Genomic DNA, 12,886 nt, shown 5'->3' on the forward strand with positions numbered 1-12,886 from the left:
CACTGAAATACACTGCTGAGGGGAGCAGCAGGCGAGGCAGGGAGGTCTGCTGCGACATGTGGGTAGATCCCTGGCCAGGGATTGAACTCATGCCACAGTGGCTGGAGTTAGCTTGATATTGCTGAGACTTTACCCCTGAGCCACCACCTCTGGCCTACACCCCAGTTCTTTTATGCATAAATAAATAAAAATAAATCTTTAAAAACAAAAGAGAGATGTGGGTTCACTACCCTATCCACAGAGGGTTTTTCTGAAGATTTGAAAGAAAAGCATTCTTAACAGCTCTTTAAATGTGACTGACTTCAAAGTTTGTTTTCATTCACCCTGAACGGTTTGGTTCCGCTCACGCCTGGCTTGTGTGACTATCTGCCAAGCCTGTCGGTCATCTTTGCATGTGGAAGAGACGCTTAGGATTTATGCCCGTGGCTTTAGCTCTCAGCTGATGGCTTTCGTCATAGAATCTGTTGTCTTAGGTAAGTCAGGACTTCTATTTTTCAAGAATAAGGGCACCAGGACAAGGTCAGGAGCTAACATCTTGGTTTAAGTGTGCACTGCAGATGCAGAGCTGACTCTCCCCAAGCCCCATCCCACCCCTGCCTCAACCCCAGGGCGAGCGGGGAACTAGCCTCTGTGAGCTTGAAGACCGCATGTTGCCCATGCTGCACTGGGTTGGGACCCTGTTTGGCCTCACTAATATGCTGATGACAGACAAGCTTTAATATGAAAAGGGTGGTGTACCACTATGCAATTGCCATGGCAGTGTTTGTGCCAACCCACAGCAGGTCCTCCCCCTAACATCCATGAGCCTTTACTAGGTTGGTTGGACTCCTTAAGTTAACTCACAAAAGACCCATGACCCATGCACCCCACATTATCCCCCCATTTCACTAGAGCTTATCTTGCACACCTGGAACAATGAGAAATGACAGTTAAACTACTACCGCCACCTTGAGCCCTGCTTTTGTCAGCTCCCAGCTAAGCTCTTCCTGTGATCTCAGCCTCACTCCTTCAAACCTAGTTATAGTCAACATGTTAGTCCTCAAATCTCAAAAAAAGTGACAATTTATTCTACTTACACCCTACGCTGTCCTCACTGAGGGCTGCTGTGAAGCCACAGGCCTGTTGTCCTCACAACCACTCCCATTGTTCCTGCTGTGGCTTTGGCTTCATTGTTAACTTTAGCTTAAAGAAATCTAACACCGCCAGAGGGCTAAATATGTCGTGTTAGTATATGATCAGATTTTCAGAAGCACCAAGCACAAGACTGTACAAAACCTTGTTTTATACGCTAACCTATTTTAGAATTTAGCATTGACCTAATCTCTCCAAGAATAAATTTGAAGAATGTTTGTTATGCATTTGCTCTGAAGTCATGAAATCAGTGAGCAGGGGTTTAGTTTCCATAGACCAGAGCATTCTTTCCCTGAGAACCCGCAGGTGAAGGTAGGGTGGAGATGCCTGACCTGAAGTCTGAATGGGAAGTTCCGAGAAGCAAAGTAAAGTTCCTGGACTTTGAAAGTCAGTGACCTCCTGGAGAGCCCCTGTGCTCCGTTGTCTTACACACCTGGTTTCATAGGACAGTGTCCGCCAATTCTAAGACTTAACAGCAGTTCAGAGATGACCTCTCCACATCTTTTAAATTAAGGAATCTTAATTGTTTCATAGGAAACAAGACCATGTATTTATTTGAAAGTAACAAACCCCGCCTGAATAAGTTGCTGAATGCAGTAACTATGCTTAGAAAGTCAGAGATGATAATATCTAGAAAATACTTCTGAGCTGTGCTGTCTGTGGCAGATCGTTTCCTCTGGTAGTAGGAATGTTTGTCATTCACACTTCATTGTTGACTGAGGAATCCAGGAAATCAGATTCTAAAAAAGCATGAAGTTGAGAAGATATGGACCCAGCAAGCATGTAAGCGTTATAAAAGAGCAGGCTTGCTTTGCTGTTAACAGGAGACTAAAATTTCCCTCTGCATCTTGCATTTTTGAAAATACACTTGAAATCTCCATAAGAGAAAATCACCCACAGCTGGACTAACCCTTTCTCTATTTAGGATGGATTTAATATATACCCAAAAATTCCATTCAAAATAATGTCTAAATATGTCACAATCTCCCAAGAATTCAGTTGGGACAATAATTGCACTTATTTTGACATTGCTCAAAACAATTTCAGACAAGAAGCTAAAATGACTTATGAGCCTGTAATATGCTCCCAGGTGTGATGCGATGATCCCATGTTAAGCATTGTGTGGGGTGGCTAATTTGATGGAGCCATTTAAAGATCTCTTGGGGACACCTTATGAATCAGGATCAACAAAATAGTGTTACTTTTGGTCAAAAACTAAGTGTAGCTTTAAAGGCTTTCTGGTTTGTTTTTCTTGTGTGAGTCATGAAACTGGTTTGGGAGGCAAATTCCAAAGGAAATTTTAGAAAAAAAATTTTTGAAAGATGTGACTGCATTAGTTTAGGTGTTGAACGTTTCTAGGAGATTTCAGTAGGAAAAACTCATCTGAATTTACAAATTATAGTACACCAGTGTAAAACTAGTCCTTCTAATTTAGCAACATTATTCTTGTTATGCAAGACAACTTAAAACTGAGGTTGGTATTTATTTTCCAAATGTTAGGTGAGCTTGACTACTTTTCAAGTGAAAGAGTGAGTCATTTCCTAGCAACCAAACTCCTGTGTACAATCGTGAGGGCTTTGCAAAGTATAGTGGTGATAAAATCATCCTTTTCCTTTTTTAATCCTTTGATTACCACACTGAGCACACACAGACAAATCAAATTCTTTTTGGAGAACTTTTTACTTTTCAAAATGTGTTAAGGTTTGTAGAACAGCTTTTCATGGTGACTCTAGAAACAACAGGATTTAGAAAGAAAAAAAGTCTTATTAAATCACTATTTAAAACTGAGAAATATAAAGAGGAAGGGAATTTTTCTGGTCCCAGTATGACATACATTGGGCAGCACATTCCTCTCAATGCTGAGCAGCAGTGGCTCTGACATACAAGCCACAGGAGTGATGAAAATGTGGAGCTGGAGTATGTCACAGGATGGGCCTGGGACTCAGCCCCACCGTGATCTCAGGATGCTTCAGCAGCCAGGTCTCATTCTTGGAAACAGGACTGGCTCCCTTCCCTTCCTCTCTCTTTACCTGAAATAGAGTATACACAAATGGCTCTAGTGGCTACTGGTGTGGGATTTGGAAGGTTTCACTTTCGGTTTTGCCAAAGCCTTGCTTAGGATCAATGCAACACTCCCTCCTGCTCTGCTCGGAAAAGCCCAACTGGAGCCTGCTGTTCTGGCCTAATTAATGAGCATAGTTCCTCTCCTCAGGTGTCACAGGTTTGCATAACAACACATCCTCCCAAAATGCAGGGACTACTTCAGCCCAGTGGTCTAGTAACCACTTGGACCCAGGTCATAGGCCTGCTCACCTGCTGTTCCCTGTGATCCAGCTTCACAGAAGCAAACCCAGAAAGTAGCTTGACCACAAAGTGCAGTTTGTTCAGTCACATTCTTGTGTCTTAGAATGGACGCGTGCTGTGCAGGCAGCGTGAGACCTACTACTTAACAGAAACCTGGGAGTTGCAGGGAGGCAGCGGTCACGTAAACGAGCAACCCTAAATCTGGATTCTTTCTCTTTTGTTCTCTTTCTCCTTCCTGCCCCTCCCTTCTCTATCATTCATGTTTCCAGTGATCCATCTATCATTTGTCATCTATCCAATGATGAATTTATTTTCTCTCATCATCTGTCACCCACCCATACACCCACCCACCCATTCATTCATCCATCCATCCGTCCCTCCAGCCACACACCCACCCTCCATCCACTATGACCTATTTTTAATGTTCTATTGAACTAAGACCCCTGGGGTCACTGAGAAAGTGGTTCTGAACTTGGTACTGGAGCAGCAGGGAAGTTCGTCCTCTTCTGTTTAGGAGCTGACATTCCAGGACCAACAAAAATAGCCCTCTGATAGCGGCTCCCTTTCCAGAGGGTGGGGTGGACTCCAGTTTATCTCCCTTGCCCTCTGCGGTGACAGCCGGTCGCGCCAGCGCTATACTTTAAATGGAATTGGCTAAAAATGTACACCCTGTAAAGTCTTCAGGAAGAAGGGAGATATGAACGAAAAGATGAAAGCGACCCTTAAAGTTAGGCTGAGGTGTGTTTGAAGAAGTGCCACTGTGTCCCCCTGCAGGCACTGGGCAGGTCGTGGCTATCCTTGTCCCCCCCTGTTCTGAGGGCTGGGGGAGCCCACAGGTCTGGAGTAGAGAGACACTGACTGCCACTAAAAGCAGTCTCCTCTGAGCTTCTTTTTCATTCTATATGATTTTCTCCTCATTTGTAATATACAGACACGAGTGCATACACACATGCATGTACATGTGTATGTTTACATTTTTCTACATTATATATCCATGCATCATAAATAATATAGCAATACATAGATAACACTCAATTATATATTGATAATATGTGTGTCTTACCTTTTTTTTATGAGAATTTTACATGTATAAATATATGAATGAATCACTCATAAAGGGATGAATTATTGATGAATTTGTATATGGGGTTCCATACTCAGTGGGCCATTTTATTTTTTAAATTCTTTATTCCTTTTTTTCTTCTAGATTTTCACTAGGTAGAGGATATGAATCTACAATAATAATCTATTATGTCAAGTATCTCTAAATACTTAATGCCTACTCCTTTTTAAGGTTAAATGCCCTGGAAAGTGAGAAAGACAGATAAAAATGCAATAAACATTTCTGTTTTTCTTGATCTTTTTTTCTCCTATGGAGAAAAATGGAGATGCTTTTCTTTGGGCATCTAAGCAAAAATGTACATAGATCCGATTTCATCCAAAATTTGCCCTCCGTAAATGTCACTAAGTGGAAGGTAAGACAACTGAATTTCAAGGGTAACATTTAGCTGTGCTTGAAAGGAAAAAAATGCTGTAAATCTAGAGTAGTATAAATTGCCTGGGCAAATAGAGGCCCCAGTAGGAATGTTTAATGTATACATACAGTCTGGTCACCACAACTGCTCGTGTGTGCTTGTATTAAGTTACCAACAGTGGGCCTCCCCTGGTGGCACAGCGGTTGAGCGCTGGGCTGCGAAGCTGCCTGCAGCCTCTGCAGTGCCGGTTCGATCCCCGGCCACCAGTGAAGGTCCTACATGGCGCAACAGACCTCTCCTGCCGCGCCTGCTACTCCCCTCAGCAGTGTACTTCAGTCCTTCTGCCTGTTCTGCTTCCCGCTTTGGCTCTAGTGAATTCTCTCAACCTCCTGCGCTTCTGACTGTACCCAGTGCTTATATAAATAAATAAATAAATAAATAAATAAAATCTTTTAAAAAAAAAAATAAATTACAAAAAGCTTTAGGGGAGATGTGACCCTTTTCAGTCTCTTAGTCACCAGTAGGCAAACTATCTTAATTCCCCATCATGCAATGAACCAGTCTTGGTGGAAATCCCAGTTATTGGAGATTAAATTTAAGAGGCTCTACCCCAAGATAATAGTTTGAACTAGAAGTTGTATCGAACTGTCTTCTTCTTTTTTTTTTTTTTTCATAGTTAATGGTGGTGCTTTTTTTTCCCCAAGATTTATTTATGCATACAAGATATGGGGTACAGGCCAGAGATGTAGAGGGTGAGAGGATTCACCAGAGACAGATTGGGGAGCAGTGTGGGAAGCAGAACAGGCAGGCTGACTAAAATGCACTGCTGAGGAGGGCAGTGGGTAAGACAGGAGAGGTCTGCCTCGCCATGTGGGTTTGTCCCTGGCCGGCTAGGGATTGAACTTGTGCTGCAGAGATTGCAGATTGCTTCATAATGCGGTGCTTAACCCTTTATGCCACCAGGGAGGCCCACCATGTCTTCTAACCATTGGCTCTTGGGAGCTCAGATGCATTGTCATTTGTATTTCCATTTTACACAATTAATACATCAATTAGTGTCTCCACAAAGTCTAACCCAGTTTGAAAAATGTTTTCATTCTCTTCCTCCAGGGTTACCAAGGCATGGTAGATGGCGGCAGGAACATTGTGGAGGCCAACTGGGAAAGCGTCTCGAGCATTCTGCAAGTGGTAGGTGCTGTCTTCATACTGCTTCTCTAAGGGACTTTTGAGTTAGAGCCTTTTGTATATGCATTGCAGTAATACTTAAGACTGATTCGTGTGCGGCCTACTTGCATGGCAAGAAAACATCCTTAATTTGTCACTGTCAATTAAATTTTTTAAAAAAGCTTTATATAGTGCAAACTGAGGGTTATTACCCTTGCAATAAAGTTACGTGGGGTAGCTAGCATTGGTCATGCTACTTGTAATAATCTGGGCTGATTTTTAAACCAAATTACGTTAAGGTACTTTGGCTTGCTGGTGTTTTATGTTTAGACACAAATCTCCATGCCTGTGGGGGTTTTTGCAAGTCCCTGGCATCGGTGTAACAAAGCCTGGGAAAGATTCCCGCTGGCAACCTCTGAGAGCTGTGGATTTAGTGGAAACACAGCACCCCTGTTCTGGCCTGAATCAGACAGCTAATTGCCTTGGTATGAGCAAAGATGAGGTAACTACCACTGGGGGCAAAAACAGTTGATTACTTTGAATTTAAAAGAAACCTGCCTGAGAATTTTATGCTTAATAAACTCCTGGAACATTGGAGCTTAGTGAAGGCTCCAAATCGGATGAGGAAGAAAGCAATGGCTTAGGAAGAATGGACTTTGGAAAAGCTTTTTACTTGCAGCTCAATCTTTTGAAATGTATTTATTAATCCATGACTCATGTTGAGTACTTTTTAATAGAATTCAAGTTGAAACATTTCATTGGAAGGTGCTAGTGCAATAGATGAATAGATTGAAAAAGAAATGTGACCCATGTGCACGTACCCACATCTATATTATATGCACACACATAGTGGATATATACATTTTATATGTGTATATAACCAAGCCATCCTGCCATCTGAGACAACTTATGTGGCCTTGGAGGTCATTATGCTAAATGAAATAAGCCATTTGCAGAGACAGAAAGAAAAACACTGCGTCATCTCATGTAGAGAATCTAAAAGAGTCACACTCACAGAAACAGTAGGTTGGGGGTTGCAGGGGTTAGGGGTGGTAGCAATGGGCAGATGTTGGTCAAAGTTACACACTCTGTTATCAGATGAATCAGTTCTGAGGATCTGCTATGCTGCGTGGCGACTGTAGTTAACAATGCAGCATTGTATCCTTGAAAGATGCTGAGAGAGGAGATCTTCCTTGTCTTCACCACACACACAAAAGGTAACTGTGATTTGGAGGCGTTAATTAACTTGAGTGTGTTGATGATTTCACAATGTATATTATTTCATCATATTATAGGCCTTAAAAAATGTGAACAATGCTATTTTATATGCTTGAAAGTTGCTAAGAGAGTAGATCTGTAAAGTTGTCATCACAAGAAGAGAAAAGTAATTATGTGCATTGAGAGATGTATTAGCTAAATTTGTGGTAGTCGTTTTGCAGTGTGTACATGCACCAAATGACATTGTACACCTTAAACTTACACAATGTCATATGTCAGCTATTTCTCAATAAATCTGGGGGTGGGGCAGCGTGCTCATGGGGAATAGGTTGTCATGCTGGTCACAGACACGTAAGTTTGCACTTGGACCTCCTTTGTTTCACTATGCCTGGAAAGAGACTGTAAGAAAGTTTGATGGTCATCAACACTTAGATAGAGTAATATTTGCAAAAACTCAGGACCATATTATCTGGATTCTAGACTGCCTAGAAAGGGACATTTCCATTCTGATCTGTGCTGTGCCAGAAGGTGGGAAGTCCATGTCAATTGAAGTGTGTATAAGGGAGAGTATGTGTGACCATGTGTGTGCTCACACGAGCATGTGTGTGTGTATGTGCATGTGCATGTCTATGAGTTGCCGGCTTCTTTGCTACTTAGTGTCCTTCTGGGTCCTCTCCATGTTTTTTCTCCCAGTGTTGTTATTGATGTGTTGCTGACTTAACTTCCACTTAAAATCACACGACCCTCTGGAATCTCTTGGTCAAATCAACATTCAGGGAACCAGCATGTCTTGCCCTGTGCCCTCCGCCTTCCCTGTCCCCTGGGCTGTGTAGAGTCCCAACATGCCCTCCCCCATCCTGATTACTGTCCTTAACATAGGATCTTTCTCTGAGGTGAGTGGGCACTTGAAGCCTCCCACACAAAACTGAAGTCTTATAAGTGCCTTCCTAGCCACACACAAAGGGCTAGGATCCTACATTTTTCTAAGTAAAACTGGGACGCTTCCTTCTTTGTGGTTATTGGGGTTTTTTTTTTACCAAGTGTAAAAAAAATCATGATTTTGCGTTCTTTTTTTTTAAAGATTTATTTATTTATGCATACAAGAACTGGGGTGTAAACCAGAGATGCAGGGGGTGAGAGGATTCACCAGAGAGAGTGGGGAGCAGAACAGGCAGATGTACTGAAAGACACTGCTGAGGGGAGCAGTGGACGAAGCATGAGAGAACTGCTGTGCCATGTAGGTATCTCCCTGGCCAGCCAGAGATCAAACTCAGTGCTGCAGTGGCAGGAGATAGCTTGATACCACTGTCTTTAACCCCTGTGCCACCAGGAAGGCCCAATTTTGTTCTTTCAAAAGTCTGGATGATCACACTTAAGATTTAGTCTTTAAAAATAGGTAAGGGAGGGGGAATGTGGTAGAAAAACAAATCCCTGTAGCTCACAGATTTCTGTACATTTTGCCTGCACATGTGAGGGCCTTGAACAAATGGAAGGGGCAGCCTTGTTCCCTGCAGCCACTGGACACACTGAGGCTGGGTGCTGAGCTCTTCCTAGCTCCTGGGTGCCCAGCTACCCTTGCTGTCAACCTCAGTCAGATCAGTTGAGCTCATCTGTAGCCTCTGCTCTGTTTAGTTGATCCTGCCATCAACCCTGCTTCCATGCCCTCCTGGCTACCCTGTATAGGTCTTTTTTTCATAGAATTTCAGGATGGAAATAAAAATGGGGGGAAGTACAGACTTACATTGATGACTAATTTATAAGACTGAAAGAAGGGAGACCTCAATTTTGAAAGCCCTATGTGTATGCATCAGCATTGCCATGCACCCAGTCTAGCATTTGTTCAGTTAGGAGGAAATAAATCAAAAATTTTCTTCCTTTTCCAGGGAGGGACCATTATTGGCAGTGCCCGCTGTAAAGAATTCCGGACTCGAGAAGGTCGCTTGAAGGCTGCTCATAACCTGATTCAGCAGGGCATCACCAACCTGTGTGTCATTGGCGGGGACGGAAGTCTCACGGGGGCCAACATCTTCCGGAAGGAGTGGAACGGGCTGCTGGAGGAGTTGGCCAAAGATGGTACGTTGCTGCCTGCACAGTGCTCTCCTGGGCTCCCTGCCCCTTGTCGGTCAGAGAGCTCTGACATTCTGCCGGTTTAGCATATTTTACAGCTGCCCCAGCAGAACTGAATTTGTGCCTCAAATAAACCGAAAGCTATAGGAAGAGGAATATTTATTTCACTACTGTGTGCCAGGCCCCTCTGTTTTTTCATGGTTGCTTCATGAACCATCAGAGATGGCTACAAGAACCATCAGAGATGGGTTTGATCTGTATACCCATTTTACAGACAAGGGGGAGTCTGGGGGGGACGCCCGTGGGTCTGAGTGGGGATCCAGGGCACCCCTATGCTGGATGCCAGCTCTGATTAGCCATCAGCTACATCCGTAGCTCCTTGGGTGTTCTTATTTTTTTTTTAATTATTTTTTTACTGAGGTTGTGTGATGCAAACCCCTGCATATGATTGAGACGTTTAGAATCCCACCTCTTCAGATGTGTGTTGCCACACCACACCTGAGCACCAGTGATCCTCCACCCCAGTCCATGGGGCCCCTTCCTTCCTTTGGCCCCCATCCCTTGTCCTCCCCCTCTGGTAGCTTTAACTCTGCGGTCTGATTTCTAGGGTTTGTTTCAGTTTTATTTTGTCTGTTCCTTTATTTTGTTTCTCTATATTTCACATGAGTGAGATCATCCAGTATTTGTCTTTCGCCTTCTGATTTATTTTGCTTGTCATAATCCCTTGCAATTCTATCTATTTTGTTGCAAATGGAAAGACTTCATCTTTTGCAAAGCCAAGTAGTGTTCCATTGTGTATATCCATAACACCATACTTTCCTAATCCACTCATCTGTCATTGGGCATTCACATTGTTTCCATAGCTTGGCTACTGTGAATAGTGCTACAATGATCAGAGGAGTCATCTAGCCTTCGAAATTGGTGTTTTTGAGCTATTTGGTAGGGAAGGAGAGGGATAGCTGGGTCCTATGTTAGATCTATTTTTACTGCTTTTGAGAAACTTCCATACTGTTTTCCACAGGGGCTGGGCTCGGGGCTTCTGTAAACTGAAGTTGTTGGGGACTCTAATTGGGATGACAGTGGTCTGCTGCGAGATCATCCTTCACAGCTTTTTTTTTTTTAAAAAGATTTATTTATTTATTCATACAAGCACTGGGTACAGTCACAAGTGCGGGAGGGTGAGAGAACTCACCAGAGCCAGAGCGGGGAACTGAACAGGCAGACCAACGAAACACACTGCTGAGGGGAGCAGTGAGCGGCAGGAGAGGGCTGCACGCCATGTGGGACCCTCACCGGTGGCCGGGGATCGAACAGGCGCTGGCCTCACAGCCCAGCGCTCAACCACTGCGCCACCAGGGGAGGCCCCATCCTTCACAGCTTTGAAGGCACTTAGGAAAGGGTTTCCTAGAACCCTGTACATGACATGGGTTTTATCTTAAAGCTATTATTATAAGATTCCAATTTAATGTAAAACTTGTGGTAGTATATTGCCTGAATAACAGCAGCTTTGTAAAGGGTGTAAACTTGAACTGATGCAGGTGCCTGACGGTCTGTAAGATCTGCTTTAGGAAATAAGGAATGGCTATCAGAGGCAAGCAGCAAGATCCAAGCACCTTCTAGCCACCTTATTCTGGTGTAACTCAGGCTTGGGGATCACTCGGGAGGAATAGCCTGAGTTCAGGCCTGCTGCCTGTACACCCTCAATTCCAACTCTACTTAAGAACATCTGCCAGAACTGTTCATCTTTTCTGAGAATGCTAAGTAGATACCTGTCAACTCTCCAGCCCCCACGGATGTGGAGAAATCAATAGGCCGGTTACACAGCATTCTTAAGGGCTTTATTCTGTTCTGTGACCTGCCCTCCCCTAGAGCCAAGCCTTTCTCTGAAGCCGGTGCCAGACTGAAGTCAGTCTTGCCCACCAGTTGCTATGTGCTGATCCTTGCTCCTTTCATTTTGTGACTTCTCTGAATATCAGCAGCATCTGTGTCATCCCCTCCACCTTTGTCTGGTTTTTATTTTTAATTTACATGCAGTTCTGATAAAATGAAAAAAGAAAGAGAGCAAGTTTAGAATTGAGGGTTTCTTGCCCATGGCCACCTACCAGTTAGTGCCCAGCATGGCGTCCTGGCGTCAGCACTGTGCCTGCTGACAAAGCACATGTGATCTGTTCTTCCCCACAGGCAAGATCAGCAAAGAGGAGGTAGAGAAGTATGGCTATCTCAATGTCGTGGGCATGGTGGGCTCCATCGACAATGACTTCTGTGGGACCGACATGACCATCGGCACTGACTCCGCCTTGCACAGGATCATTGAGGTCGTGGATGCCATCATGACCACCGCCCAGAGGTAGGAGCCTCTGGAGAGGTGGTGATGGCGCTGGACATGTGTGTGCGTGGCCCAGACCTTGGTGCTGGCTCTGGGAGATTCCACAGGGGAACCCTTCTGTGCAAGTTGTATGCCTGGAGTATTAGAAAATGGTACAAGACATCTTTTTATTTCCAAGTTATAAAGTTACTCCCAACTATGGACTTTCAGAGAAAAATTGGTTCATCAGAGAGAATTTAGAAAAGCGTGGAAGACAAGGAATCATTATCTAAAGTCCTGGGCAAAGGTCTTCTTTGGGAACCTCAGTCAGTAAAACTGTGAGTTTTGCCACACCCTTGTTAGACACGCCAGCAAGCACAGCCTGGATGTTAACCTGCAGATGTTACAAGGTTAGGTGAAGCTGAAACGTGGCATTCTGTCCGCGGTGACAGACTCATGCAGGATCATCCCTGAGTGTTCTTCATGTGGCACTTGGGAGCGTGGAGACACTTTTCACCAAGACCAAGTGAAAGGGAAGATAGCATAAGTGCCTCCCAATTTTTGTTTGAAGAGGCTCAGGTTTGTCCAGTTCCTGAGAACAGCATGACTTTTGGAAAACCACGCCATGAACTGCTGGCAGCAGTCAGGTTTTCCTTTCACGGAAGGATCAGAGCTGTGGGGCAGTCACGAAGCTGACTGTCTAACTCCCAACCCTCTGTCTCCTGTGTTTGCTGGGGGCGTCTCCAGCCTGTGTTTCTTGGCAGCAGAAGTGACTAGCTAAGTAGAGCTATTTTCTTGGAAAGAACCTAGAAAATTGCCCTAGAAGTGCAGATATGCCTGGGCACAGGCAAACAGATGTACAACGAGTTACCAGAAAGAGTGCTTGCTGCCAAAGCCCCTTATCACAGAAAATGGGATGGCACAGCATGCTGCTGGGATGGCATTTGCTTTTGTAGAAAATGGGTCAATGGTGGGGAGTCAAGGACCTACCATGATTGGGGTGCTAGGGAGGGTGCTGTCTACCTTGGCTGCAAAAGCACTTTTCTCCTTGTTTTCCATGCTGTTCTGGTAATGGTGAATGGATGTTTATTTTGTCTTTTTTTCCAGCCACCAAAGGACCTTTGTTCTAGAGGTCATGGGCAGACACTGCGGGTACGTATGTAGGGGTACAACTCAAATGGAAACAATCCCTATTAGCACATTCTCCCGAGAGCCCTGCACT

General features: G+C 44.2%; 1 protein-coding gene across 3 annotated transcripts in view; it reads left to right on the top strand.

Moving 5' to 3' along the window:
- The window catches only part of PFKP (phosphofructokinase, platelet), a 186,758-nt gene that overhangs the window by 150,165 nt on the left and 23,707 nt on the right, over positions 1 to 12,886 (top strand). For all 3 annotated transcript variants that reach the window (XM_054695056.1, XM_037510541.2, XM_037510540.2), the window contains exons 3-6: positions 6,021 to 6,098; positions 9,176 to 9,365; positions 11,541 to 11,706; positions 12,772 to 12,816. In XM_054695056.1, coding sequence (XP_054551031.1) covers positions 6,021 to 6,098; positions 9,176 to 9,365; positions 11,541 to 11,706; positions 12,772 to 12,816 — 479 coding nt within the window. The remainder of the gene's footprint in view (positions 1 to 6,020; positions 6,099 to 9,175; positions 9,366 to 11,540; positions 11,707 to 12,771; positions 12,817 to 12,886) is intronic.

Source organism: Talpa occidentalis, unplaced genomic scaffold, assembly GCF_014898055.3.
Source record: "Talpa occidentalis isolate TD23 unplaced genomic scaffold, MPIMG_talOcc4v2.1 talOcc4.14, whole genome shotgun sequence".
Taxonomy (NCBI): domain Eukaryota; kingdom Metazoa; phylum Chordata; class Mammalia; order Eulipotyphla; family Talpidae; genus Talpa; species Talpa occidentalis.